The sequence below is a fragment of the Eubalaena glacialis genome, chromosome 1, assembly GCF_028564815.1.
Source record: "Eubalaena glacialis isolate mEubGla1 chromosome 1, mEubGla1.1.hap2.+ XY, whole genome shotgun sequence".
In the NCBI taxonomy this organism is placed as follows: domain Eukaryota; kingdom Metazoa; phylum Chordata; class Mammalia; order Artiodactyla; family Balaenidae; genus Eubalaena; species Eubalaena glacialis.
The window spans coordinates 38,216,000-38,243,418 of NC_083716.1; the positions used below are offsets into that span (position 1 = coordinate 38,216,000).

General features: G+C 37.2%; 1 protein-coding gene across 1 annotated transcript; it reads right to left on the bottom strand.

Annotated features, from left to right (window-relative positions):
- Window positions 1–1,264: 1,264 nt before the first annotated feature.
- On the bottom strand, window positions 1,265–27,419 carry LIPK (lipase family member K). The gene is given in 10 exon segments (XM_061195495.1): window positions 1,265–1,504; window positions 5,011–5,082; window positions 7,487–7,548; window positions 9,409–9,565; window positions 10,460–10,596; window positions 11,741–11,850; window positions 13,054–13,252; window positions 15,220–15,334; window positions 18,016–18,131; window positions 27,385–27,419. Coding segments are annotated over 9 exon segments (1,197 nt in total). The 5' UTR covers window positions 18,121–18,131; window positions 27,385–27,419.

Consider the following 27,419-nt stretch of genomic DNA (forward strand, 5'->3'; position numbering starts at 1 on the left):
AAAACAAGAAAATCCTACCTGATTAGGAAATACAATGTTGTAGGGGGGAGTGACCCAGATAGCAGAGTAGGAAGACCCTGAGTTCTACTCCTCCCATGGGCACACCAAAATACAACTGTTTATAGAACAACTATCAATGATAATGACCTGAAAACTACCAGAAAATATTTTCCACAAATAAAGATATAAAAAAGGAACAAGACAGGAAGGGGGGGTGAAGATGCAGTATAGTCAAGGCCTGCACCCCTGGGTAGATGACCCACTTAAAAATACACTTAAAAATATATTAAGAGGGTAAATCTCACGTTGTGTCCTTACTACAATAATAAGAAAGAAAGAAAAAAGAAAGAAAGAAAGAAAGAAAGAAAGAAAGAAAGAAAGAAAGAAAGAAAAGGAGAAGGAGAAAGAAAGGAAGGAAGAAAGGAAGAAAGAAAGAAATGCAAAATTGACTCTTAGACAAACACTGAGAGAACAGAGCATTGGTGATCTGCAAAACAAGAAATATTCAAGGAAGTTCATCATGACAAGAGAAATAAGACACAGGGAAATAATGGAAATAAGAAACTGGGTTTCTCAAGCTTCTAACCAGAGATACAATAATAATAATGATAATGATATTAATAATAATTTATTATTAATAATAGTAGTAGTTTATTACCATTGTGCATAACAAATTACCACAAATTTAGTGGTTTAAAACAACATATATTTATTATCTCACTTTCCATGGGTCAGTAGTCCAAGCATGGCATAGCTAGGTCCTCTGTTCAGGGTCTCACCAGGCTGCAATCCAGGTGTTAGACAGGCTGCTTTCTCAACTGGAGGCTTTACTAGGAAAGAATGGGCTTCCAAGCTCATCCAGGTTTTAGGCAGAATTAATTTTCTCATTGTGTATGACTGAGAGTCCCAATCTTTTGAAGGTTATCAGCTGGAAGCCACCTGCAGATCCTAGAAGTCACACACAGTTCCTTCCCATGTGGGTTTCCTCAACATATCTGTTTGCCTTATCAAGCCAACAAGGAGAATCTCTTGCTCCAGTTTGCTAAGATGGATTCTTACATAATAGAATGTAATCAGTGGGTGACATCCCATCACCTTTGCCAATTCTCTTGTCTAGAAGCAAGTTCCCTCCCACACTCAAGGGGAGAGGATTACACAAACTCATGGACAGTGGAAGGCGAAAATTATTGGAGGGGTCACCTTAGGGTCTGTGCGCCACATTCTTATGACAAAAACCCGCTTCCTTAGAGAAAGGAAAGTGTATTTAATTTTGCAAATATTCCTCCATCAATCTAATTAGGTCTTGGTAAACTTTATAGGGTGCATCCTGTCCAAGGTAAAAATCCACATGATTGTAGTGTGGAATCAACTTGAAATAGATAAGCCTGGTAATTTTAAGGAGTAAATTCTCAACATCTTTGAGATCAGCCACAGGGTCCTGTCCACTGCTCCACACTGCTGTTGGAACTTCCATCTTAGAAACGTTGTATAGGGGAGGTGTAAGCTAAATAAAATTGAAGAGAGAGAAAAATAGTTTTCACAGAAAACCACACTATAGAAGTAACGTTAACTGTCAGTTGTTAAGCAAGTTCTTCAAATGCTAAAAATGTGCAGTTAGGACATACTTCATGATATATAAACATTAACATGTTAAAAATACTTGAAAGTACTTTTGTGCAATAATATGAATTGTGGATTAAAAAAAGACAACCATTATATTCCTGATTTTCACTTTTGGGAAAAACGAAAAGGATCCCAGAGGAAGAGAGGCTCTCATTTCTATGGGGGACCATCTTTCTAGTAGCAGTTGGGTTGGAAGTGTATCCATTTCAAACAAAATATTGGATAGAATAAATATAAATACCCCTTCTTATATGCAGAAATCTGGGCTCAGGGGAGTTAGTAACACTTGAGCAGACTCTTTAGGGGGCATTGAGACTAATGTACAAAAAAGACATTTGAAAATAATGTTTAAAAGGATCCAGCCCATTACAGAGAAATAGAGTGGCTATGATGCTAATCCCCTGGCAAGTTTCCCTTCTTTCTGGTGCTGATTCAACAAATCCCAAAACCCCAGTTCCAGAGTGGTCCAGGGTGATCAGTCCTGGTCAATTAGTCCTTCATTCTTCTGGCTGCAGTATAATTGTATAAGCAATGGGCACATTACTAAAATTGGGTCAGAGTTCTCTCGGGAACTTTTTACCAGAGCTATTGAGAAAATATTGCCATTTTCTTTGAGTTTGCAGCTAAAAAAAGCTATATGAGCTAAGTACATACAGTTATCATTGTACTACTATCTTGGAAATAGCCTAAGAATGGAAACAGCATTTGCAAGCAGAATTGAAAGAGACTGAGAGGGAGAGAGAAAGAGAGAGCCTGAGGACGGTGTATAAGTTCCTGGCTATTGTGCATTTACCACTATACCTTTTATTTCAGTAACACTAAACCATTTTTTTAAAATATAAAATAAAGTTGATTTCTACTACTTGTACTGGAAAGAGTTGCATATTCTATGGACTAAATTGTGTTCCCCTCAAATTCATATGTTGAAACCCTAACCCCAAGGTGATTGTATTTGGAGACAAGGCTTTTAGGAAGTAATTAAGGTTAAATGAGGTCATACGGTTTTGGTCCCAATCCAATAGGATTGGTGGCCTTATAAGAAGGGGAGGAGAGAGAGATTAACGTCTCTCTCTCTCTTGTCAACCACATAGAGGAAAGGCTATGTGGATACACATGAGGAAGGTGGCTTTCTGCAGTCTAGGAAGAGAGCCCTCACTAGGACCTGACTGTGCTGTCACCCTGATCTCGGACTTCCAGCTTCCAGAACTCTTAGAAATAAACTTCTGTTGTTTAAGCCACTCAGTCTATGGGATTTTTTATGGTAGCCCAAGGAGATTAATACACCATAGTTAATTTTGGCAGCAAGACTAGGGAGAAAATGTAACATGGACCAGGTTATAAATCCTCAGGAAACAGTAACATTGGCCAGGGAAAGGTTTCTAAGAGCACTAGAAATGTGCCTGGGGGAGACCCCTGACTCGGTGACTCTGCACCTTGAGTTCTCCTAGTAGAGAGATATGAGGCAGAGCTCACTGGTATAGTCATTCCACATTTCACTGTCAGTGGATGGGTCTTTGCATTACCAAATATATCAAGTATAATTCCCCTACCCTGTAATACTGGGAGGCCTTGGACCTGGGCTTAGGAGCAAGTGGTAAATGGGAATGTGTAGCTATGAGAAGGCAATGTGAAGGGCAAAGAAAGAAATGAGTGCAGATTAGCACTAACCAGTACTGCACTCGAGGGAAGGGTGAACTCAGAAAAGCTTGGTGCAAGGCCCCCATGCAAAAGTGCAACTGATGAAAGAAGAGGCATGCTCTTCCTGACTTGACAGTTTTCTCAGCAGAATAATACAAAACATAAATATTCAAATGCAAGGATGGAGAAACATAAAGAATAGAAAAACAACACAGCACAGAGTGGCAAAAATATTAGCAAGTTTTAAGGCACAAGTGGGTCTCAGGGGCCTCTGAAATGAGAATACATTTACTGCAATAATTTAATACCCTGCTAAGAATGAATAGGGGAGCCCAGAAGATGGCAAAGCAAAAATGAACATCAAGATCAAGATCCAAATGATATATGGTGGCTTTTGGCCAAGAAATTATTTTTTTACTTTCTTAGTTATACAGGATTGGTGATTATATTGGTAATTACACCTGCCTAATTTATGGGGATATTACTTACAGTTGTGACAAAGGTTACTGATTTTAAAACTTGTTTATTGTTCACCCTCAGTCTGTTTTAGGTTTTCTTTTTTTCCCCCAAAGTTCCAAGCAAAAGATTCATAATTGAACCTGAATGGCCATGTATTTTGATAGAATCTGCAAGCACATTGACGAAGTTAATACCTGTGATTCCACTCTCATTCAAATAGGTATTTGAGTCTTTTAGGGTAAGGTCATCATCTAAAAAGCTTTTCTTAAAGCAACTATATACTCTTGCTAGGACAAGGAATTGGTTAATTACAAGAGTAAATAGTACTTTGACACAGTGTGCGAGTTTGTGTGTGTGGGCACACACCACCCCCCACACATATAACTATAGCAGTTTAGGGGAAAAATCAGATTTTTCACACTAGTTGAAATTATGCATTTTCACTATTGTAGTTATTATGGTGGCACTGAAATTGCTTTTTTAAAAATTTCCAAATTTCCGTCCATATCCTTGATTTGAAAAACCCATATATCTTTTATGACTATTTGTTTAATTTAAGCTCAGTCTATCAGCAAGAGGCCAAAGCCATCATTGGATTTCCTTACATACTGAAAAAATAATAATAATAATAACAATGACACCTATTTGCTCTAATATAGAGTTTTTGCTCCAGAAGATTTCATGTATAATGTCAAGAAATATTTTGACATATCATTATCCGGCAGATAGCACTGCTTCTCCCTAAAGGTGATATTCCTGTCTGGAATATCTCTAATAATTCATGTACTTTAAAAAAATGACTAGTAAATGACATCCCAAAGAATTATTAGGAAAATGTTAGTTCATTTTATGAGAGACAGTTAAGAAGCCAGAGAATATGCTCCAGAAACAAAATTATGTATCTTTAATTCTTTCTTTAAAATATGGTCTTAATTAAGTGCTGAGAATTTCTATTTTTTGAAAAGGAATAAGTGTAGTGGAAGAAGAATGGACTTTTGATCCAGGAACTCCTGTGTCATATTCTGGTTCTTTATAAGCTAAATAATTTTGACAATTTACCTAAAACTCTCTGAGCTTCTGGAAAAATAGAGACAATAAAATTTACCTTGGAAGGTCATTCTGAGGATCAAAAATAATGTTATGGCACATGGTAAGAACCCAATAAGCAACATCTGATCTATACAAAATATCTGGCATAGTGAATGGGGCCTAGTAGGTGCTTGATGAGTAGATACTATTTTTTAAGTTCATTTGCAGTATGCAATTAATTGATTATTGTTGATATTGTACCTGGTGGAAGTGCATCATGTTCTGATCAGGGTTTCCCCAATCAAAAGCTTGGAACTGACCAGAAGTAACAGCCTATGATAAGATAAAAATAATAAATATGTTAAAATGATGTAAGAAAACAACATACATTTAAAGACAGTTAACAAAAAATTTACAAAACGGATTGACATAATGTCCCACTCTTTAGCACATGAGCTAAAAGTCAATAGTTTAATAAGTCAAATAATAAAAATGATAAAAATTGATACTAATTCACGGAACTGACTTACAATCCTTTCTTCCCCTCTATACTTTTCCAACAAAAATCCTCAAGCAGTGATGGCTTTAAATATTAAAATGTTGTGTACATAGAAAATGTTTAAAAGATGCTAAATTGAATGATTCTTGAATATCCTGGCTTCAGGAATTTATATATATATATTTTAAAAAGGCACCAACTATACATTTCCTACATTAAAAAATGACTGCTATTATTATTTAAAAACTTTATGCCTTATCATCCTTCTCAGATGGTCTAGGTTATTATGATTATATTCCTTATTCTTAAACATTTTTGTTACTTTTGAAAGGAATGCTCACTCAAAGAACACCCTCAGGGCTTTCTGAGGTATAGCCTCTGTCTGTCTGTCTCCTGTCTGTAGAGCCAAGCAGCCCGCCATGTTGTCAGTAACATGGCCATGGACTGAGTTTCTGAGACAGCATATGTAACCTTTTTTCATTTTAAATTTTAGACTTCAGATATTAGAGTAGAAGCATTAATACTTCTAGGGGTTCCTTTTTCTGTTATTTGCCACCCATGTTGGATTGAGGAGACAGATAATTTTTACCTTTACCTCAGGCACTTCATTAAATTATTCTCAGACTACTCCAAGGATTTTTTTTTCCCTTAACTTGAATCTCAGATTTTTTTTTTCACATTAATTGATTTCGTTCTGATTTTTTGTTTGAAATGGTTCTCATCATGATTTATATTGACAGAGGCAATAGTTTGCAGCTGTTGAAATTCTGTAGGTTTTCAGCAATGAGAGGCAATAGAGTGTACAAGTTAGGAACTTGGGTTCTAGCATCAAACAGACCTTGTTTGAATACAAGCTTAATGGATTATTAAGTCTGTGATCCAGGCAAGATATGTATCTTCTCTAAACCTATTGTCTCATCTGTGCAATGGAAATGACAATAACATTCTTCTTATAGGGTTGTGAAGATTAAATATGGTAATGCATAAAAAGTATGTAGCACCTGGGAATGGTCAAGAAATCACTCTTTTTATTAATATTACTACCATCATCATTATCATCATCATCCTTGCCTTAGCTGTCTACATAACTTATGACCAAATGTTTTATCTCTCCACGCCCAGTTATTTCTATTCTGAAGAGAACTTTCTGTCAAAGGAGAAGAGGTATCTTTAAGAAGAGTCAGCTGTGAGATGTGTAAGGGGTTGGTTATGACATTTGTAGAATGGGAATACCAATGCCTTCATTGAAAGATTGTTATGAGAATTCATAAGAAAGAATGAGACAGAATTAAATCGTATATTTGGACAACAAGAACACATAGTAAGTGCTCAATAAATGTGAAATCGATGTTGTATTTCCTGGAAGGGCATGCCTATCAGAGTCTACCTGTCTCCTCACCAGCAGGAGGCCCTAAGTCCAGAATATCTTTCTTCCTGTAGGAACTTGAAGGCTTATCTCCTGGGGGTGGAACTCTTCAAAGAATTTCAGAAATCCTCAGCCAGTATTTCAGACTATCTATAGCAGTGATTCTCAACTTTAAAGCATGGAACAAATTTATCAGGGTGTAGGTTAAAATTCAAATTCCTAGGGAGCTCAGATCCCTATTAAATGTTTTAAAGTATTTACAAATCAAAATGTGTAATTAAATATTAAAACCTTGGGAAGACCTTCCCCCCCCAACGCACACACTCATACATACTTGGCTCAGAAAGCTATACCAACTGAATTTGACTTGCCAAATATTGAGTAATATAGTAACAAAAAAAACCATGACCCTTAAACTGAGAGTAAAAGCAGAAACACTTAATCTATTTTAATCCCTCTCTAACATTTAATTTCCTCTGAATTAAGCAATATTTCCACACTCTGAAATCGCCCATATCCCAATTAGAGGATAAACAGATCTTTTTGGAATAGCCTGTATCATGTTATATAAAGCTCTATTAGAGCTAATGATTTTGCAAAAGAGGAAACACAAGCTTTTCCTAGAAAAGGCAATTCAGAGTAATCTAAAGGTCAGAATTCAGTCAGAATACCTGGGAACCCAAACACCAGATACAGAGGACATGGAGAATAGAAGGGAGTAAAGGAAATCAACATGAGTTGATGCTGATTCCAGAAACATCCACCTGACAGTAACAGAACCTGCAAAACCCTGCAGTGAGCTCTCTTGGGAGTGCTCCTCGGGGATCTTGCATAGATACATGTGTGTCATATCAGGAACAGGGAGCAAGTACCTGGGCCCAGTGCAGCATATTCTGAACAGATGTTCCCTCAGGGCTTTGTGACAAATAAACATCTCAGGGACTCTGCAAAGTAAAAAGATTCTTATCTGAAGGTTAATCATATAATCACACCACAAGTAAATCTGAGTATTTTTTTCTCTCTCTTTCTCTCCTCTCTCTCTCTCTCTCAAGGAATAAACATGTACCATACCCTCTAAAGACATATTAAGCAAAGAAGCCTGTCTTTAAGAACTTTTTTCTCCCTCATTTCCATACGTCTGTCCTGGGCAGTATCTTTGTAAAGCCCACAGAGGGCATCCTGCTGGTCAAAGACAAAAGGTAATGTACCTTTTCTTTCCAGCCTTACCTCAGACAGGTCCAAGAATATAGACAGTCAAGAGATAAAAGCCCCAGTGATCTTCTCCTTCACCCTGTGATAAGTCCTAAGGGACATTCCCAGAAAGTTGTTCATCATGAAAGATTGAGAACAGATCTGAATGTTTTATCATGCCTTTTTAAAAATGTGGTAAATGTTCTGCAGGACTCTTTGACAGTTTGTGGGACATAATCCATCCAGTATTTAAACCTCTATTAATGATTAGATTTCTTTTTGAATCAAAAAAATCTTGATTTTTAAATATTTCTAACAGCATTTTGTTTTCTTTAGTATACAAAAGAGTTATTTTCCACCAGAGTGAGTATCTGAAACATCTTGGAGCTTTAAAAAATATAGCTACTTATGAGCTACCCAAACCTATGAAACAATATCAAAATCTCTAGGGTTGAGTTCTGGACATGTGTAATTTTTGAAAGTTCTACAAACTCTACTTATGTATCCCTGGCTATGCTCCACTAAAGTAAACATCCTTGCAGGCACTGTAATAGTCTATAATCCAGTCCACAACAGCGAGAGAAAAAAGGCAATCTGACTATATAAATGTACAATGAGGGCCCCCAACGAATGTTCTAGGATGTCATTTTGTGAAGTCTTTCTTTAGCAAACTCTTAGGCTATGTTGAGAGGGTGGTTTTTGAAATTGTCTCTATTGAGTTTGCTTAAAGGTCTTTTTACTTAGCTCTACACGGTACACTTCCATCTAAGCGAAAGGCAAGCATGGTTTCCCTAGTAAATTGAGAAAGTAAGAAAGTCATGTGAAAGGCAGTGGCTAAGGCATGTTTTTCATAAACAGCCTTTTATAAATCTTGCTTGAAATCAAGGAAAATATTAATCAGCACTATCCACCGAGGGAGGAAAGGCTCTAGGCAGAAGTCTGTGAGACAGACAGAGACCATCTTCAGCTTTGTCCCACCCCTGGTTTCAAACCTGTCTCCACTCTAGCTGGGGACAGTAGCTTCGTCTCTTTCTCCCTCCCACCCTTCGGGTCAGTTAGAGGTAGCTAAGAAAGGAAAGGTTCTCAGTTAAGTTGGAAAGGACTTGATAAGAACCCCAACAATTATCCCTCTCAGTATCACTTGAACAGTGAGTCTGTAGCTGTTATTGAAGAGCCATTCCTTTACCCCTTTGGATAAAAGATATAAGTCGTTCACAAAATGACTATGTCCAAATCATCTATGAAAGTAGAAAACTGGTTAAAAATTAGGTGGCTGGGCTCACTCCCTGAAATTCTACGTCAGTGGGTCTGAGAGAGGGCTCAGGCATAGCAAGATAAATTTCAAAACCATAGCCTAAGTGAAGGATTTTTAACGGTGGCACTTTGACCAGCAACAAGAATTGGTGAGAATTTTCAGTGGCAGGGACTTCTCAAATCCTCCTACTAAAGCAGGTGGAATCTCAGCTTTGGTTGGAAGCCATAAACATGCTAGCTACATTCCAGGAGACAAAAAGGAGACTTTGAAATGTGGTTTCCATGCAATTTAGAATGAACTCTCCTTACCTCTGTGCAACAAAACAATTACTTTCCTGGATCTGACTACTTACACGTACCATGTTTAAGTTTTTTGGGTCATATCCACTCCAAGTAAATAGAAAGTTGCTGCAAATATGATGAAATATCTTCTGCTTGCACACCTTGGTGGCAGTGAATCAGTCAAAAAATGTGTGAGCATAGAACATCTTGTCACCAAACAACATCTGCAAGATCGATTTAAGACATCATCAACTTTCATGAATGTGAATGTCAAGGGTGGGAAATGAGTGGCAATTCAGACAAGGACTAGACACAGGTGATATCTGCTCAGTGCTAGTCCTCAGTGAAACCAAGAGGCCCATTAAACTTTGTCTCTGTAGTTTTCCCAACCCACCTTTTCGGTCCCCCCATCTCACCTCTTGATGCTTTTTCCCAAGATCTTTTACTTGGAGTGTTTTTTGGGACTTCCCCTAAAAAACTAGTCCCCATAGGAAATTGCTAAGGCTTTGGAGTCAGAGTTGCCTTGGTTTGATTCTAGACTCTGTCTCTTATACCTTAGGAAAGTATTTAATTTCTATTATCTTGAATTTCTTCAACTATAAAATAGAAAATTAATATGCACTAAGTAGAACTGCTGTGTAGATAATAGGTCACATTTAAAACGCACCTAGTGCAGAGGGGAGTAGGCAAAATGGTGGAGTAGGAAGACCCTGAGTTCATTTCTCCCCACAGGCGCCCTAAAATCACATGCTGTGATCTCAACTACTACACTATACTGTCCCTGATAAACTAGGGGGCACCAGAGAGAAATTTAACCTACTAGATTAAACCAATCAATCAATCAAATCAGCTCTTGCTGTATCTGTGACTGAGGAATGACATGAGAGACAAGCCTCTAAGTTAAAAATGAAGACAGAAGGGTAGAATGGCATCAGCGTGAGCACCCTGAACCCTGTTGGTAAAATTGTACATCATCAGTAAACCTACATGTGTACCACGAGCATTCCTAGATGTTCGTAAAATGTTATTTGTCTCAAGCTGTCTTCTCTTGAAATCAATGGAAATAAGGCTAGTTTTAGTTATTACAGATTTAAACTTGGGGAGAAGTTGTCACATACCTTGATTACTTTTCTGGAAAGAGTTGTTAATTTTTTCATAGGACTTTGGGTGTATTTCACAGTGGTGACTGGAGCCAATGCAAAAAATATCTTAATCCTTTTAGCCAGCTTTGGATTAGTAGAGAATGCTATGAAAGCTGAAAGGGAAGAAGATACTAATTCATAGATTTAGAACAATTCTTAATTCATTTTAAATTATAGTAAAAGTAGTTATATTAAAAAAATAAAACAAAGAAACTCAGAGTAAGCACCATTTTTAGGGAAGGATTTTTAAATTTCTGAAGGTGGAACTAGCTAATTCAGAATAAAGTGAGTTTCCTTTCCCTGAAGGATGCAAATCTACTTATAGAGAATGTTGCAGAAAAGGTTCAAACATACAGCGTGGGGCACGTCTAGGTAAACTCCAAGGGCCATCCTAGCTTGACCATAGTCTTTGGTATCAGACAAAACTGGGCTATAATTTTGGCTTCCCATTTGCTAGCTATGTGAAAACTTGGGCAACTTAACCTCCCCTGTATGAGTCTCAGTTTTCTCTATCTATACATATGGAAAATAGAATCCTTATAGAATAATTCTTTTGAAGGTTAGATTATATATATATATATATTATATATATATATAATATATATATATATATATATACACTTTCTAATTGGCATTATCACCATTAGAAGGGGTTCCTAAGTTCAGCCATTTGTAAAATATGGATGACAATGCTCTCAAATAACTGGTGTAAATATTGTTGGTATTGTCAAGGTCTCTAGCTGAACAGAGAACAGTGAAGAGAATGGAGTGCCTTATGGCACTGCCAACGTAGCCCACCCACCCACATCTAGCCTACCCCAGCACCCACTGGGAACTAACTAAAAGTCACACTGGTTGTGACATATAATCACTGAGATTTGTAATTCTCTGCTTTGTTTTTTAGTGTCCCTCACTAGACTGTGAGCTCTTTAAGGGAAAGATGCATACCATATTTATTTATCTTTGGTTCCCCAGTATCTAACCTGGTGTCCGGCAAGTGTTGTTAGGTACACAAATGAATAAATAAATAATTGTCTCTCTTTCAGGTTTATCCATCAATCTCCAGATTTAGTCCTGGGGGGAAAATGCCTAAGTCATCCACACTTTATTTACTCTTTAGAAGCCAGCCAGACAAGATTGTTTCCCAACTCAGAGTCCCCAAGCTAGAGACTGCACAGAGGGAAGAAATCCTGACCCCTTTCGTGAATATGAAGAAGATCCCCTGACACTCTCAGATCACACCTGCCCCAAACACACCAGTGGTGGTGCCTTGGGAGTGGCCCACATAGTAGAGTCGCTCCTGTCCAGTTTTCTCTATGATAAAATTGATTGTGGCTGGAAGGTCATATTTAGCCATCTCATCCAAACTGCCAAAGAAAAAGAACAAGAACATTGGAAAAAAACCCATCTCATTTTTAGGCTTGCAATACTTAAACATATTCATTGCAGACCTAGATGTTTAGCTTTTGTTAAATGTAATACTAGAATCAATAAGTGATATCATGCGTCTGTGCAACTTTTGAGGATATCACCTTGATTGCAAGAATAACTTTGTTAAGAAACTGAAATCAGAAAAATCTGACTTGCAAAAGCCTACAGAGGCTTTTCACTTAATTCTATAGCAGATTTACCAAACTCCCTTGAAAAGAAAAATTATCTGGAATGCTTATTTTAAAAACAGAATAAAGCAAAGAGACTTGCAGAGTTCAGCCCAAACAGACTGAATCAAAATGTCCAGGGAAGAGGCCTGGTCATCTGCATATTTATCAAGCACTTCAGGTGCTTCTTCCCTGTATGTAGTTGGGAAAACACTCATCTAGGGAATCATGATGTTATTTGCAATTGTGCCATGACACAACTGCCCTGGAATGTGGAATTAAGGAATGCAAATTGGCTTCCAGGAATGAGGCCAATGAACAAACAGCTTTAGTGACTTTCAAGGTATGGTTCTTAGCTCCACTACAAGTGCCGGGTTTGCCTCTGTGACTCAGCTGGCCTAACTTCTAAGGCAGACAGTGTCCACAGGGGCTGCTGGCAACTCAGCTCCAGGGACAGATTTCAGCACCACCAGCCTATGGAGGGTAGAGTTCCTTTACTACTCAGTGAATTGGAGTGTCATCTATGCTAAAGGGCTTGGCTCATCTTGGCTTATCATGAATGTCTGGTTCTCAGGATTTTCAACCAGAACCTTGTTTCTGGTCCCATTTCTTGATCAGTTTCATTTTTCCTCTTTAGTAAGGGTACCAAGTAAATTTCTGAGGTGCACACTGACAATATGATAGTCCTGGAATTAACCTTTCTAAAGTTGACCTTTGCATCTTTATTTTTTTTTCTTGCGTATATACTTTACATACACACACGCCAAGTGGAGTATTTAAAACAACTCTCGGTGCAATAATAAGGGCACTTCTTCAGAGCTTGTGAAGAAAACCTGCGTAGAAAAAGAAATGTCCATTTCCTTCTTGTAGATTCCATAGTGTGCATTTGGACGGAAAGGGAAAATTCAAAGAGCAGTCATCCATATAAATGAGCAACGTACACACTTTATTCATTGGTAGTATTCTCCTTACCTGAAGGCCCAGTATTCTGGTGATGTGGTTGACAATTTCACGTGTCTTCTGGACCAGGTGTTTCCCCAGCTGTTCCCCATCCATACATCATAACCAGCATCTGCCAGGAGGAAAGCCAAGCTGTTGTTGGGCAGGTTGCAAATCCAGTTACTGGCAGATGCAATTAAGCCATGCTGCAGATACACAGCAGGCTTTGCAGCTGCAAAATACAAGTAACAGGAGTTTTTTTATATGAGCTTCCTTGGTGCTTACAAGAAAATTCTTTTTCCTGACTCCCTGCAATACAGAAGGAAAGTTAAGAGATGAAATTTGGCACCAGGCAAGCCGAGGTTCTAGGGTTTTGAGCTACTTCTGAAGCTGGGCAAGTTATTTATCTTCTCTATGTCTTGTTTTTCTTTTTGCAAAATTGGGATTATGTGCAATGTATTGTATTGTTATACAGCTATTGGAGTCAGATTGCCCTGATTTAAAATCTCTTTGGCTACGTGTTAACATCTTTGTGCCTTAGTTAACTTATTTTGTAATGGGGAATAATAAAAATTGCTATCTTATAGTGTAGTTATAAGAATTAAATTAGAATTAAAATACACAAAATTCTGTCCAGCACAATAAATATCTGCTCTACAATTATTCACGTTAACGACATTTTATTTCTCAAAAAGCATCTGGTGACGAAACTAAACTTTTTTCCAAGATAATAACAAAGACAATAAAAATGCCATTTATTGAATGTTTCCTGAATGCCCGGCATTATGCTAGTTAATTTGTATTGTCAGAAAGCAAAATGCAAGGTTTTAAGTGAAATTTACACAAGGTAAAATTGTTAATTTGACGTAAAAATCCTACTCACAAGTAGAATTGGAACAATTTGACTAAAGAAAGAGAAAAAAAGAAGGAAACAGGGAAGTGGTGCTGAAAACAGAGAAGAGAAAGAGAAGTGATTAGGATATTTCTGTCTTTTATAAATGGTTTGTGATGCTGTGTTGGTACCCCGGGACTTTCCCTTAGGTCACCTTTGGAGCTAGACCAGCTTCCTGAGATTGAGTAGGGCTAGACTGGCCTCTCAGAAAGCCTCAGCCGTCTGGAAGTGAGGATAAAGTTTATACCCATTAATCCATCTTTTGAGGAAAAAGAGAAAAAGAGGTGTTACTAATTCTGCTAAATTACTGCCAAAGTGCTGTCATAATTCATAGCCCCTCTCTAATCTGAGCCCTCAGGCAGCTTCTCATTGCAGAGACAGCTTTCATCCCATGCCTTTTGGCAGCTACCTGGCAGAACTGATAAGATAAAAGTTTGGGGAAACAAAGTTCTTGTGAGTATTTCCAAAGGTAATGGAGTTATTTTAGGGGATGGTCAGTTCTATAAAGTGAACAGCACCATTCCATCTCTCTCTCTTTTTTAAAATCTAGATTGTCTCTTTAAATAACTAACCCTTCTGATATTGGAAATTTTGGTTATACAATGCTCCAAAGAACAAAAGGAGCTAAGAAATGAGAGAAGAAAGCAAACAGTTCTTGCCAAGTGGATTCCTCTCTTCTCTATAGATATCAACCTATATTGTAGGGAGCTAGAAATGGCTCTAGCTGCACTGAAGTATAGAACTAATAGGGTCAGATTTACTTTAAAAAATAAAATCCCAGTGACTTGCATAGAGAACTAATTACAAATGAAATAATCCCAGTTAGAAAGCTGTTGTAGTAGCTGGAGCACAAGATAATGGTGAAGTTGAAGCCTGGACTTGAGCAATATTGAAGCTGAGAGTTTTCAGATTAGAGAGAAGTTTGGAAGGCAAAATTGATAGGTCTTGGTTATTGGCTGGTTATAGGAAGTGTGGGAGAGGAAAGTATCAAAATGACCCTAGAGTTTTGGTTTTTAAGCCTGGAAAGTGGTATCTCTAGAGTAAGACCGAGTTTTCTTTTGTTTCTGTGTTTGTTTGGAAAGAGGACAAAGTAATGGAGGAAAGGAAAGAGTAAATAGTGTATGTGAAAATGCTTTAAAAACTCCAAAGTGTTATGCAAATGAAATAGTAGAGGTGGTGGTGATGATTTGCCTCCACTTATGGAAGAGAATAGGCTCTATTTCAGAATAAAAGCTGCCCTGCTGCTATCATCGCATCCAGGAATCTCTCCTTAGGCACTATTCCTTTCATAATGAAATAAATCCCACCTGTTCTTGGACATGCTCTTCCATGAGGAATCCTGTAAATTCCGAGGATATAACCATCTTTTGTCACAACGTCATATTTTTCATAAGGATAGCCCCAGTAGGAAATAAGCTGGCTCTAAAAAGAGGAAACAGAAAGGTATGCCTCATGATGTAATCTCTTGATTTTTATACCCACATTTCAATATAGTACTTTAAGTCACAACCTACTGTTCATCTCTGTATTGGAACAGAATGTAGCAGGAAAATCAGGATAACTTGAGGAGGGTTTTAAAAGGAGGATGCATGCAAAGGCATGGGTAAGGCAAGGTGGTGGGTTTCCATACATGCTGGTTTTCTTGGCCTGGTATTATTAATGCACTCTAGTTCACTCTCCAAATGTTTGATGGAAAATGGCATGTTCATCTTACGAAGGAAACCATACAGCATTGTGCAGAAACCTGTGGCTAGTAACAAGTGAGTTGTTACCAACCTTAGATGTGAAGGGAAATGGGAGAAAGTGGTTACAAGACCCTGAATGAGAATGTCAAGTAAAGAGGGCCATATTGAGAGAGGCTGTGACCTTTAGCAGAGGGAGACAGCTTGCCCAAGATGACCTTATGGACGGAACCAGGGCAATAAACCATCTGGTCTCGCTCTTCTCCCACCTTCTGATCTCCTGCTCAATATGTCCATTGGCTGAACTGAACTGAAAACCAAAGGTCAAAGGAATTTAACTGACCTAGTTCTTTTTTTTTTTTTTTAATTATTTCTCTTTATTTTAATTAATTAATTTATTTTACTTTTGGCTGTGTTGGGTCTTCGTTTCTGTGCGAGGGCTTTCTCTAGTTGTGGCAAGCGGGGGCCACTCTTCACCGCGGTGCACGGGCCTCTCACTATCGCGGCCTCTCTTGTTGTGGAGCACAGGCTCCAGACACGCAGGCTCAGTAGTTGTGGCTCACGGGCCTAGTTGCTCCGCGGCATGTGGGATCTTCCCAGACCAGGGCTCGAACCCGTGTCCCCTGCATTGGCAGGCAGATTCTCAACCACTGTGCCACCAGGGAAGGCCCTGACCTAGTTCTTACAGGGCAGAAAGAAAGGTGTAAAGACTAGAGAGTGGAACTAAAGGGGTAAAAACAGAAGATACCTCATCCACAGATATACAAGGAAGAGGGGAACTACCGTTTATTGGTCATCTTCCACGTAGAAGATGGTTAATACCCCTTGTTTTATTAATCCATATAACAGGTCTTTGAGATAGAATTATATCCATTTTATAGTTGAGAAAACTGAATTTCAGGGAGAATAATAATCTGTTCAAGACTGAACACTAGGAAGAGATAAAGACAAAATTTAAGTCAAAGTTAGTTTAGCACCAAAGCATATGCCTTTATGATAGGATTATGCATTTGCCCAGGCCGGGCACTCACAAGAGGTGTGCACATATTGTGCAGCTATATAAAGCACTGGTTATGAGAGCCCAGACTCTACAGACAAGCTGTATGGCATTGAATTCCAGCTCTTCCTCTTATTAGCTATGTGGCTTTGGGCAAGCTACTTAACTCCTTTGTGCTTCATTTACTTTAACTGAAAAATAAAGATAATAATAGTATCTCTTCACAGATATGTTGTGACGATTATACACACAGTAAGTGCCCTATAAATGTTTATTATTCTTCTTATCATTAGAGAATAGCCAAAAAGCAGCCAGACCAGGGAGGAAGAAAGTGTCTGTGAATGTGGAAGGAGGAGGAAAATATTTTCACGGACTGTGAGCTCAGTGGTGTGGTAGAAGCTTAGGGGTACCTGCTGGATACTTTGGAGAGAGAAACAAGAAGAGACACTAATTAAAAAACACCGACAGTTCCATTCTTTTTTTTTTTTTTAAGTTTTAGTAATTGTTCTCTTTTTTTTTTTTCCTTTTAATTAATTAATTTATTTATTTTTGGCTGTGTTGGGTCTTCGTTTCTGTGCGAGGGCTCTCTCCAGTTGCGGCGAGCGGGGGCCACTCTTCATCGCGGTGCGCGGGCCTCTCACTGTCGCGGCCTCTCTTCTCGCGGAGCACAGGCTCCAGACGCGCAGGCTCAGTAGTTGTGGCTCACGGGCCTAGTTGCTCCGCGGCATGTGGGATCCTCCCAGACCAGGGCTCGAACCCGTGTCCCCTGTATTAGCAGGCAGATTCTCAACCACTGTGCCACCAGGGAAGCCCGATAGTTCCATTCTTAAAGTTCTAATACAAACTTGGGTATGGGTGAGGACTTCAGGGTGCACAATGTACACAAGAAATTGTACATTTCCATTGGAATGAAGCATTTAGCAAGCATTTGTTATTTCTCTTGTTTTTGTTTTTGTTTTTTTGCCTAGATCTGTTCCGTTTCACTTTATTCCAGTCCGCTTCTGGTAAGAATTCCTGCATGCTAAGACACTTTCGTTTATAAGCAACCCAAACCAAATCTGACTTACTAAACTGAAAATGTACATGGATATAGTTCACAAATTAAAGGAACTGCTCTAGAAAGAGCCTCCAGAAGAGCTCAAGTACACTCCACAGAGATCATCAGTAGGAACTCATGAACCTTCTCTTCAGGAAACCAGCATGAGATGGTAGCTCAAACTACCAGCAGAGGGAGTATTACTGCCCCAATTTGGGTCAGGTCTTTCAATTCTTTGGTTAGTTAGCTATGCCAAGGGACAAGGGAGGAAACACAGATTTAGTCAGTTTAGAATTTTTAAAAACTAGACAGGCATACCAATTGCATCTAAAATGACAATAACTTAATAATTCCTTCTCTTAGTTTTTTTCCTTAATGAGTGACTTACAATATTCATATTAGCTTCCGGATTTGTTGAGCTTCCTTCATTTTGACTACCATATTTAGGTCCAAGAAGAAGCATCCAGCATGTTGCTGTTAAAAGCTGCCACATTTGGAATCTGCCTGGGAAAGGAAATATTAATATATTTGTCATCAAAGAGAATTCTACAAGTGAAACTCAGTGTAATCTTTCTGTAACACTACTGTGAGAGGGAGTAGAAAGATGCTTCTAGGTTGTGTCTTAACAAGTAATATACTTAATTATTCCAGACTCATCCCATGAAAAATCTGAAATGGTGAATTTTTAGTAAGAAAAAAAAGAAAGAAGAAAGGGAGGAAAGAAGAAACGAAGAAACCAACATCAATTAAATCTCCAAAAGATAATCAAACAAAAGGAGACGTATAATTTACAGAAAAATGTAATGGCAAATGTATTAATCAAAGCACATTTAATATCTCTAGTTATCAGATAAATTAGTACTCTTCTGATGGTGGGAGTGAGCATTGGCACAACCTTAATGGAAAGAGATTTATTAACATGCATTGTGAATTTTAAAATATTTATACCCCTCACTCAGTATAATTCTATTTCCAAAAGTCTATCCAAAAGGAAAATATATATATACAAGCATCATTTATAAAATTATCCCTTATTGTCTATAGTAACATAGTGAAATTTGCCAAAATAAGACACTGATAAAATAAATTATGGGGGCAGAAGAAAGGAATTATTCAGCCACCAAGTATTATGTTTTTGTGTGATATGTGAATTCCTATTATATAATATTAAGGGCAAAACAATGTAACTTGTGCATACATTTTGATAACAAAATATAACGAGAAAAAAAAAGGACTAAGCATCAAATTTTAATTATGGTTATATCTAGGTGGTAACTATTTGGGTGATTATTTTCTCATTTTTAAAGGATTCTCCATATTTTCTAAATTTTCTATATACAGTATTATTTTATCATAAGAAGGAAGTTATTTTTCAAATAGAAAATTGTGAAAATTATGGGGGGAAAAAGATGACATGTATTCCTCATTTGGCTTTGAAACTACTTCAGTTTAAAAACAAACAACAACTGCAAAAGTAACAGAGGGGGACATTTTGCAGGAGACCTCCCATTAACTACTATATAAAATGAAGATCTTCAAATTATGTTAGAAAACACACTATCTGCTAATCTGTTTTGTTTTCCTCTAGAAAGAGATAAGACAAAATTTAAGCCAAAGTAAGTTTAGCTCCAAAGCAAACGCCCTTATGACAGGATTATGTGTTTGCTTAGGCCAGGCAAATAAGAAGTGTGTATACACGTAGTCTTCTCTTGGTATCCAGGTGAGATCAGTTCCAGAACTCCCCCACTTACCTCCCCCATGGAAACCAAAATCCGCAGATGCTCAAGTCCCTTATGTAATTGTCATAGTATTTGCATATAACCTATCCACATCCTCCTGATATTTTAAATTATCTCTTTATTACTTATAATTTGTAAGTGTTATAATGCAATGTAAATGCTATATAAATGGTTGTAAATACAGTGTAAATGCTATGTAAATAGTTGTAACACACGGAAAATTCAAGTTTTGCTTTTTGGAACTTTCTGGAATTATTTTTCTGAATATTTTCTATGTGGAGCTCACAGATATGAAGGGCTGAATGTCTACTACGGGGTTCTGTAAAGCAGAACAGTCACTTCTCTCTCTTCTCTGTGCTTTCAACACCACTTCCCCTACTTCCTTTTTTTCTTTTCTCTTTCTTTGTCAAATTGCTCCAATTCTACATTTCGAATAGATTTTTATATCAAATTAACATATAAGAGAGATGGCAAATCTCACCCTGTAGGAAATGGAAGGATTTTTCAGACTATGCCCTCACTATTCTGTCATAGAAAATTCCATGAGCTCCTCTCTTGGATTTATCCAAGTCATAATCTCTGTTGACTATATGTATTAATATAATTAATCTATACTATAATTAATATGATTAACTATATATGAATTAGGTAGTACATATGTAATTTTATATTAATGTAATATATTTATATATAACTAATATTGATTAATATAGCCAAATTCTGGTGAAACTCTATTATAATATGGTAGTGATAATAATACCACCACAATAATTATTGTTACTATTACAACTTGTTTTGAGCACCTATTATGTGCCAAGTAAAGTATCAGACATGATTGTGATTATCTCATTTTATTCTCAAAATAATCCCAAGGGATAAGAAATATTATTCCAATTTTATTTCAAATGAAACCTGGTCTTGAGTTCAAGTCATTTGCCTGAGGTCAAAGAGGTAGTGATGGAGCCAGGATCTGAACTCAGGCTGTCTGACTCTAAAGGAAATGCTCTGAATCATTATGCTCTTAACCACTCAGTCTATTCAGAATAGACATACTAGGGTTCTCTGCTAAGCAGCTGATTAGTGTTACCTGCGGCCTATACACCGCAGGGATCATAATCACCATTAAAAATAATAACAACTTTTAGAACCCACCCCAGCCAAACCGGATGAGAATCTATGGGGGTGTGGCCAGGGATCTGCATTTTAAACCCTCATTTCAAGGGATTCTTGTGCATTCCCAACCTGTGAAAGACAGACTGACTGGATTCCTTGAGAGGAGAAAATGTTTCATTCTCACTTCTGTCTCTCTGAGACCCAGCATGAAGGTTTTGAGAAATAAAATATTGCCTGCCATATCAGTAAACAAAGGATGTCACAGTCATCAGCAACTGCAGCCCTTCAGTGGCAAGCAGGTGAGTCCTGAGGGAACTCAGGAAGGAAACAAAGAATACCTGCCATCTAGCAGGCATCAGACTGCAGCCATTCCAAAAGTGAGCCCTGAGGAAACTCAGGATGTGAAAACACAGGATACTGGCCCCAGATAGCTGAGGTGCGTATCAAAGGAATGATTTCAGTGAGCCCAGACTCTTGCATCTTCCCATACATAGAAACGTGCTAAATTCCTTAACTTGAGAGGTCTAGTTTTCTTTTATTAACAGTATCTTTTGTTCCTACTACCTGCCCTTTGTTGCAAACTCCTATATATCCTAGCTACCCCCTCGCCTCCTGGGAGCAGTTTTCTCAGGGTTACTTGAGATGCTGCCCCCTGGGCTTGAAGTCCTCAGTATGCCCACTCAGTAAAACATAACTCTCAACTTTTAGGTTGTGTATATATCTTTTAGTCGACACTTCCTATAAATGTTCGCCAAATAGACAGATGGATGAAAGAGAGAATGAGTACATCATTTAATCTTAAAGACTATCCCAAATTGACTCACTATTTTGTATCATATCTTTCTTGCCTGCTTTCATTTTACCCCACTGCATTGCTACTCTCTTTTTGACAGTGAGAGCTGATTAATACCTTAGTTCAAGTCTGTATCTTACGGGAAGGTAGTAGGGCAATTTTAAAAAATTAGTCTTTTCTCTCAAGACATTTACAATTTAGATGCTCCAACATCTGTTGAGTGATTGATACTTGAGGCCTCTGGGTTGCAATCATTGGCAAGTGACCCTGGGACCCCTGAGTTAGAGCAGATCTGACCCTCTTCTAAAAAGGGCAGGCTGGAGAGCTTGTGTGGCTTGTAATGATGCAGGGAGGAGGGCTGTGTGCTGCTTATAGGAAGAGCTGAAGTCTAGTCCCCAGCGATGGAACAAGAATGTGTACTAGTCATGACATGTTGTATTTTGCAGCCATGGCATAAAGCCCATTCAGCTACCTTTGTTTTGTTCTTCTGTGTAATGGATCTGTGGGTGGAAAGGTGACACACCCAGGCAAGAGGTGTCTCTGTGTTATATTTTCTAAAGAGTAGCATGCTCTAACCAAACAGCCTTTGTTCAGGCACTTCTCACCAGGGCTGCGCTTACCTGTGTTTTCTAGGTGCGTGTTTGTAATAGGGAAGAACAAATCTGACTCCATGTTGGATCTGTTTCTTTTACTTTAACCTTTGCTTTCTGTTGCTTTTGTTGCAAGTTACTGTAATCACTGAAAAGATGTTGTCTATAGCTATAAGCGTACATAGTGGCCTGTCTCAGGGAACCCTGCACCCTCTGCCTGAATGTTAAACTAAAGTACCTTTGTTCAGCTCACAGGGAAACATCCTGACCCTGCCCACCTGTGAATGGCTGCAGGAAAGAAGAAATGAACACATCCCCTCCCTGAGTCTGGTGAAACCAGGAGATATTATGCAAGACTTATGGCCTTTTTACTTTACCTGCTCACCTCCCCCATCTCTGTTCTATAAAAGAAGCTAGCATCCAGACCCCGGTAAGATGGTTCTCTAGGACTCTAGTACACCATCTTCTCGGACGCCTGGCTTTCTGAATAAGTTGCTGTTCCTTGCCTCAACACCTTGACTCCTGAGTTATTGGCCTGTCGTGTGGCGAGCAGTGAGCTTGGACTCTGTAACATGTTTACCTGCTCTGCCTGATCTGAGCCTCACAATATTTACTGTAATTGTTGGGTAAATCCACCTGATTCAGGCACTTCTACTTAATGATACTCCAACAGTCCTCTGATCTCTTTGACCTGTTTCTAGGATAGCTTCCTGATGAATGCATCCTACATTGACCTCCTGCTGATTCACACTAATGTATATATGGATGTTTGACTAGGAAGAGAGAAGACGTTGTAAATTCCACGGGACTTTTAGTCCTTAAAGGGGAGACCCTTATCTTCAAGAACCCAGACTAAATCAATACAGATTTATTTATTATAGGTATATATATATATATATATATACACATATAAAATCTACACAGACTATATTGATTTATTACTCTAAAGCATTTCACATTGCTTTCCTATAAAACATGACTCTCATAAGACACTATTTGTAAAAAGAACTCATGGAAAACATACATTACAATATTTAGACATAAATATATGTTTTTTAGACTATATATATGTATATATACAAGCTATATACATGACCTGCTTGGAGAGTCTTAATTTACAATATCATAATTAAGACTCAATATGGTCCTGCAATCAGGACTCTGTTTAACTTATTTAATTTACTTTTCCATAGTCTTATTTGCTCTTATAATTTTATCATTTGAATAACACCAATTAAACATAACTTGACCCATATTTTCCAAGGAATACACTTGGGAAATTCTAGTTTGATATTTATTTCTTTTTCTATTCGTTATACACTGTGATGAAAGTGAATTAAAAGGACTTCCCTGGTGGCACGGTGCTTAAGAAACCGCCTGCCAATGCAGTGGACATGGGTTCGAGCCCTGGTCTGGAAGATACCACATGCCACGGAGCAACTAAGCCCGTGTGCCACAACTACTGAGCCCACGTGCCACAACTACTGAAGCCTACGCACCTAGAGCCTGTGCTCTGCAACAAGAGAAGCCACTGCAATGAGAAGCCCGCACACCGCAAGGAAGAGTAGCCCCCGCTCGCCACAACTAGAGAAAGCCTGCACGCAGCAACGAAGACCTAACACAGCCAAAAATAAATAAATAAATAAAATAAATTTATTAAAAAAATATTTAAGGAAGAAACTGTTACAATTAAGAAAAAAAAAAAACAACCAAAATACCAAGAACAGTGTTGTTATATTTACAGAGTTTTTAAGAACATCCTTATCTTATGTCCCAGAGGTTCTGCTCAATAAGTTTATACTAAGAGGATAAATTCTCAGTTTGAATGTGGAGGAGAACCCTTTGTATAAAATTAATTTAATGCTTGTTATTTGTCATAAAAATTTAAAAGCAGATTTTTAGTTATAGAGGGTTGCTTAAATAAACTATAATGTTAATTAAATTTTGTAGATAAAGCCATTAAAATGTATATGAAGACTGTATAATAACATGAAAACAAACTTGTAATATTATGTTAAATGAGGAAAAAATTATTGTTTGGAAGAAGGGTTAATCTTCATGCTAGAGTATGCAATGACTTTCCACAAATACATAGGCACATCAATAGTTTTTAAAAAATCAAATTCTAGATATTTCACTCTCATATATATTCTTTCCTAAAATTCATATGGCCCGAGATTTTTAACTTCAAGGAGGTTCTCGTTTTCTAACTCTCCTTTACAAAGGTAAGGTGAAACTCTCTCCTCTTTTGAATCTTAACTATGATGAATTGTCCCAGGTTGTAAAAAAATCCGGGGCCCCTCACAAAGGAACACTTCACAATATTGACATGGGTATTGGGAAAAGGAGAGTTTAATCAAGTATCAATCCTTTTTCAAAAGCAATTATCTCTGCAAATCTTACAGTTTCTAATTCTTTGCTTTCAAAACACTGAAAAAAGATCTACTTGAGTTGTTAGGAGGTAAATCATTAAAAATTATTTTTGTAGATGCATCACTGTGATTTGTGATACAGAGCTTCGAAAAGTGCAGAGTTGAATGGCATTAGGTAAACATGGTTTTTCAGCAATTTACATCTGTCGAATAAATGGAAAATAATTGATTCTAAATTTTGTGTCATCTGTGAATAAATGATAATTGTCATTGGGTGTGTGAATTAAAAGGAAAAGTTTCATTCATGTCATTAAGAGATTCATTGCTACTAAAATTTGATTTTAATGCTTAATAATTATTCATTGAACTTTTAATATATTTATGATCCTTTGACCAATTGTATTCTAATAAAAATTACAAAGACAAATCATTAAAAAATTAAAAGAAAAATGCAACCTTATAAGAAGTGAAAACAATTTAAATTTTAATGTATATCCAATTTTTAGTTCCAGAGAAGAAAGATCAATTGATCAATAAAAGACTTTTTAAGCATATAAATAAATGACACTAGAATATATATTTATGGAAATATATAAAACACCTGTAAGAAAAAAGTGGAATGGAAATATGAATTCAATAAGAAAGCAAAAGATATAAAATTTTAATCCATTAATTAAAATATTTTTTTCAATGGATGATCTTGGATATTAAAAAACTATTCTATTGAATATATTTTTTAAATTGTATAACAATTTCAATTTAAACTGGCAATATTTGTGAGGTACCTTAAAGTACATCCTTTGAAACTATTTAGAATTATGATAAAAATTTTTCATATGTCAGCCTCAAAATATGTAAACATTTATAGAGCTTTGCAAAATTTGTTTGGGCCTATAGTAGTAAAACCAAATTTTAAGCAACTACAATTTTATTTTTTGAATATCTCAAACAAATAAGCAAATCAAAAAAGTATGATCTTCAGAAACTCTGGAAGAATTACTGCAAAATGATAATGGTTATATCCAAATAGTAGGAATAACAATTTTCCTTCTTCTACTAATTTACTTCTTGGTTACATATTTTCCTCAATGACTTTATTAGTTTGAATTATTCTTACAATAAATATATACTAAAATATTTATTATAGTGAATATTTATGATATAAAATATAATCATATACTTACACTAAATAAAAATACTTAGAAATAATTAGCTGTAAATTTAAATGCAATGAACTCTGAATAAAGGCTCTAGAAGTCTTCTTATGGGGCAAAGTCCACAAGTTTTAGTATTTCCACCTTGTTGTAACCATTTTGGCAGTTCCTCATAGTTTTTCTTATTAATGAGATTTTTGTCAGTGACACAAATAACTGGGTTTGCCAGAAGCCTGCTGTCTGTCAATTAAAATATTTTGGCCTCTGACACAATTTCTCTTTCTAGCCGACACTTTTAATCTAAAACTGATTAAGGTGTTTACAAAAATTTAGATTCTGTCTTGCCCTTACCTCAGCGTCCTTCACAAAACTCTGATATTCTCATCTGTTACCAAAGTATAGTGACTCACAAGGTTACACAACTATTGGTAGCAAAGTTAATTAGAACCTAGATCTAAATTACTTCTCTGTTTTCTGAATTCCCCCACCCACAGAGTGAAAGAGTTAATGAATCAGGAAGACTAATGAGGCTATGAACAAGTGAAAGAAAGGAAATGATTACACAATCAGATGTCCAGGCCTGAAAATTTCAGATTTGAGGATTAAGTATTTTTGTGTCAAAGGAAGAAGGAGTAGGCAGCTGTGATAGGATCTTCAAATAGCACTGAGAGGCTTTTTAGAGCCCAGAGCTATTGCTCTGTGCTCCAACCACAGAGGCATCAGAAGACAAAGGAGTACTGGGGTGAATGGGGAAGAACAGACACAAAAGAGAAAAGAAAAATAAATAGCAAATATCTAGAAGGCACTAATTTTCATGGCTCCTCTACAATATTAAGGAAGAAGCACTTGTTCTGCTTGGCAAAACAGCCTCTGAAAGATTGCTGCGCTAAAATTTTTAATATAAAATAAATAACAAAAGAGGAGCTGCAGAGGAAATAAAATTTCCCTCAATTTCTTTTTAGACATAAGATAGGCCAATGAAGAAATATTAAAGCAAGCTGCTTTATAGTAAAATGACTCCTTTAATACCATATTCCTATCCCCAAATTTACTTCCACAATATCATATTTCCTGCCTGAAGTGTTAAGTGTGCTAAAGTGACTATATATTTGATATATGTGATTATATATCTTTTTCAGACATGAGGAAAATCTGGTGACAACTTCTTTCTTAATTGTAAAAGCAACCAAACAAAAAATAACAACCTTTTGGCTTTGATATATAGAATTAAAGGACAATCATTTGATCTCTTGACGTCTCGGCCGGGGGATATTAGTCCATCAGGTTGGCTCGTCCTCATCTCCCTAGACTTGAATGCAGGTCTGCAATTATGAGGACTGGAAGAGCATGTACTCTTAAATAACATCAACATTAATATGAACCACTTTTTCACACAGCACTCAGCAAGGCTATTCATTATGAAGCAGCGGGAAGGAAACACAGCAGGTCCTTCACAAACTATAAGGATCCATCAGCAGGCATATTACTTAGTACAGTGATGCCTGCCGATTCCTGCCACATTTCCCTGCAGATGACCTTGCTCCTAAGATAGAATATTCAGGCTCAAGGCCATTGGAATGAGACAATAAAGGGCTTTTTGAAACCACTAAACATTTTTTAAAACATTATTTAAATATTATTTCCCAAAGTCCTAGATGCAATCCCAAAGAAAGGGCTCTTAAATTCTTAAAAGTATCTTTCACTAGTATTTCCATGTATCGATATGTGATATCACCTCTCACTGAGATTCAAAAATAGCAATGTCTGCTTTGTTAACTGCTACAGCTTTCTGAAAGGGAAAAGTCATCATAACATGCCTGGAAAACTCTCCAGTATATCTTCTCCATCTGGAGTGGTCACATTCTACTCTTGTTATGTTTTGCTATCAAAACACAATGTTCCTCACCAACAATTAAAGTTCTGTACCTCCAAATATTTTCCATGTCTCACTGAAATACCATGATCCAGACTCTGCAAATAGATCAATAGTCATTACCCAATCTCTGAAGTCTCCGGGCATCTGTCTTCAAG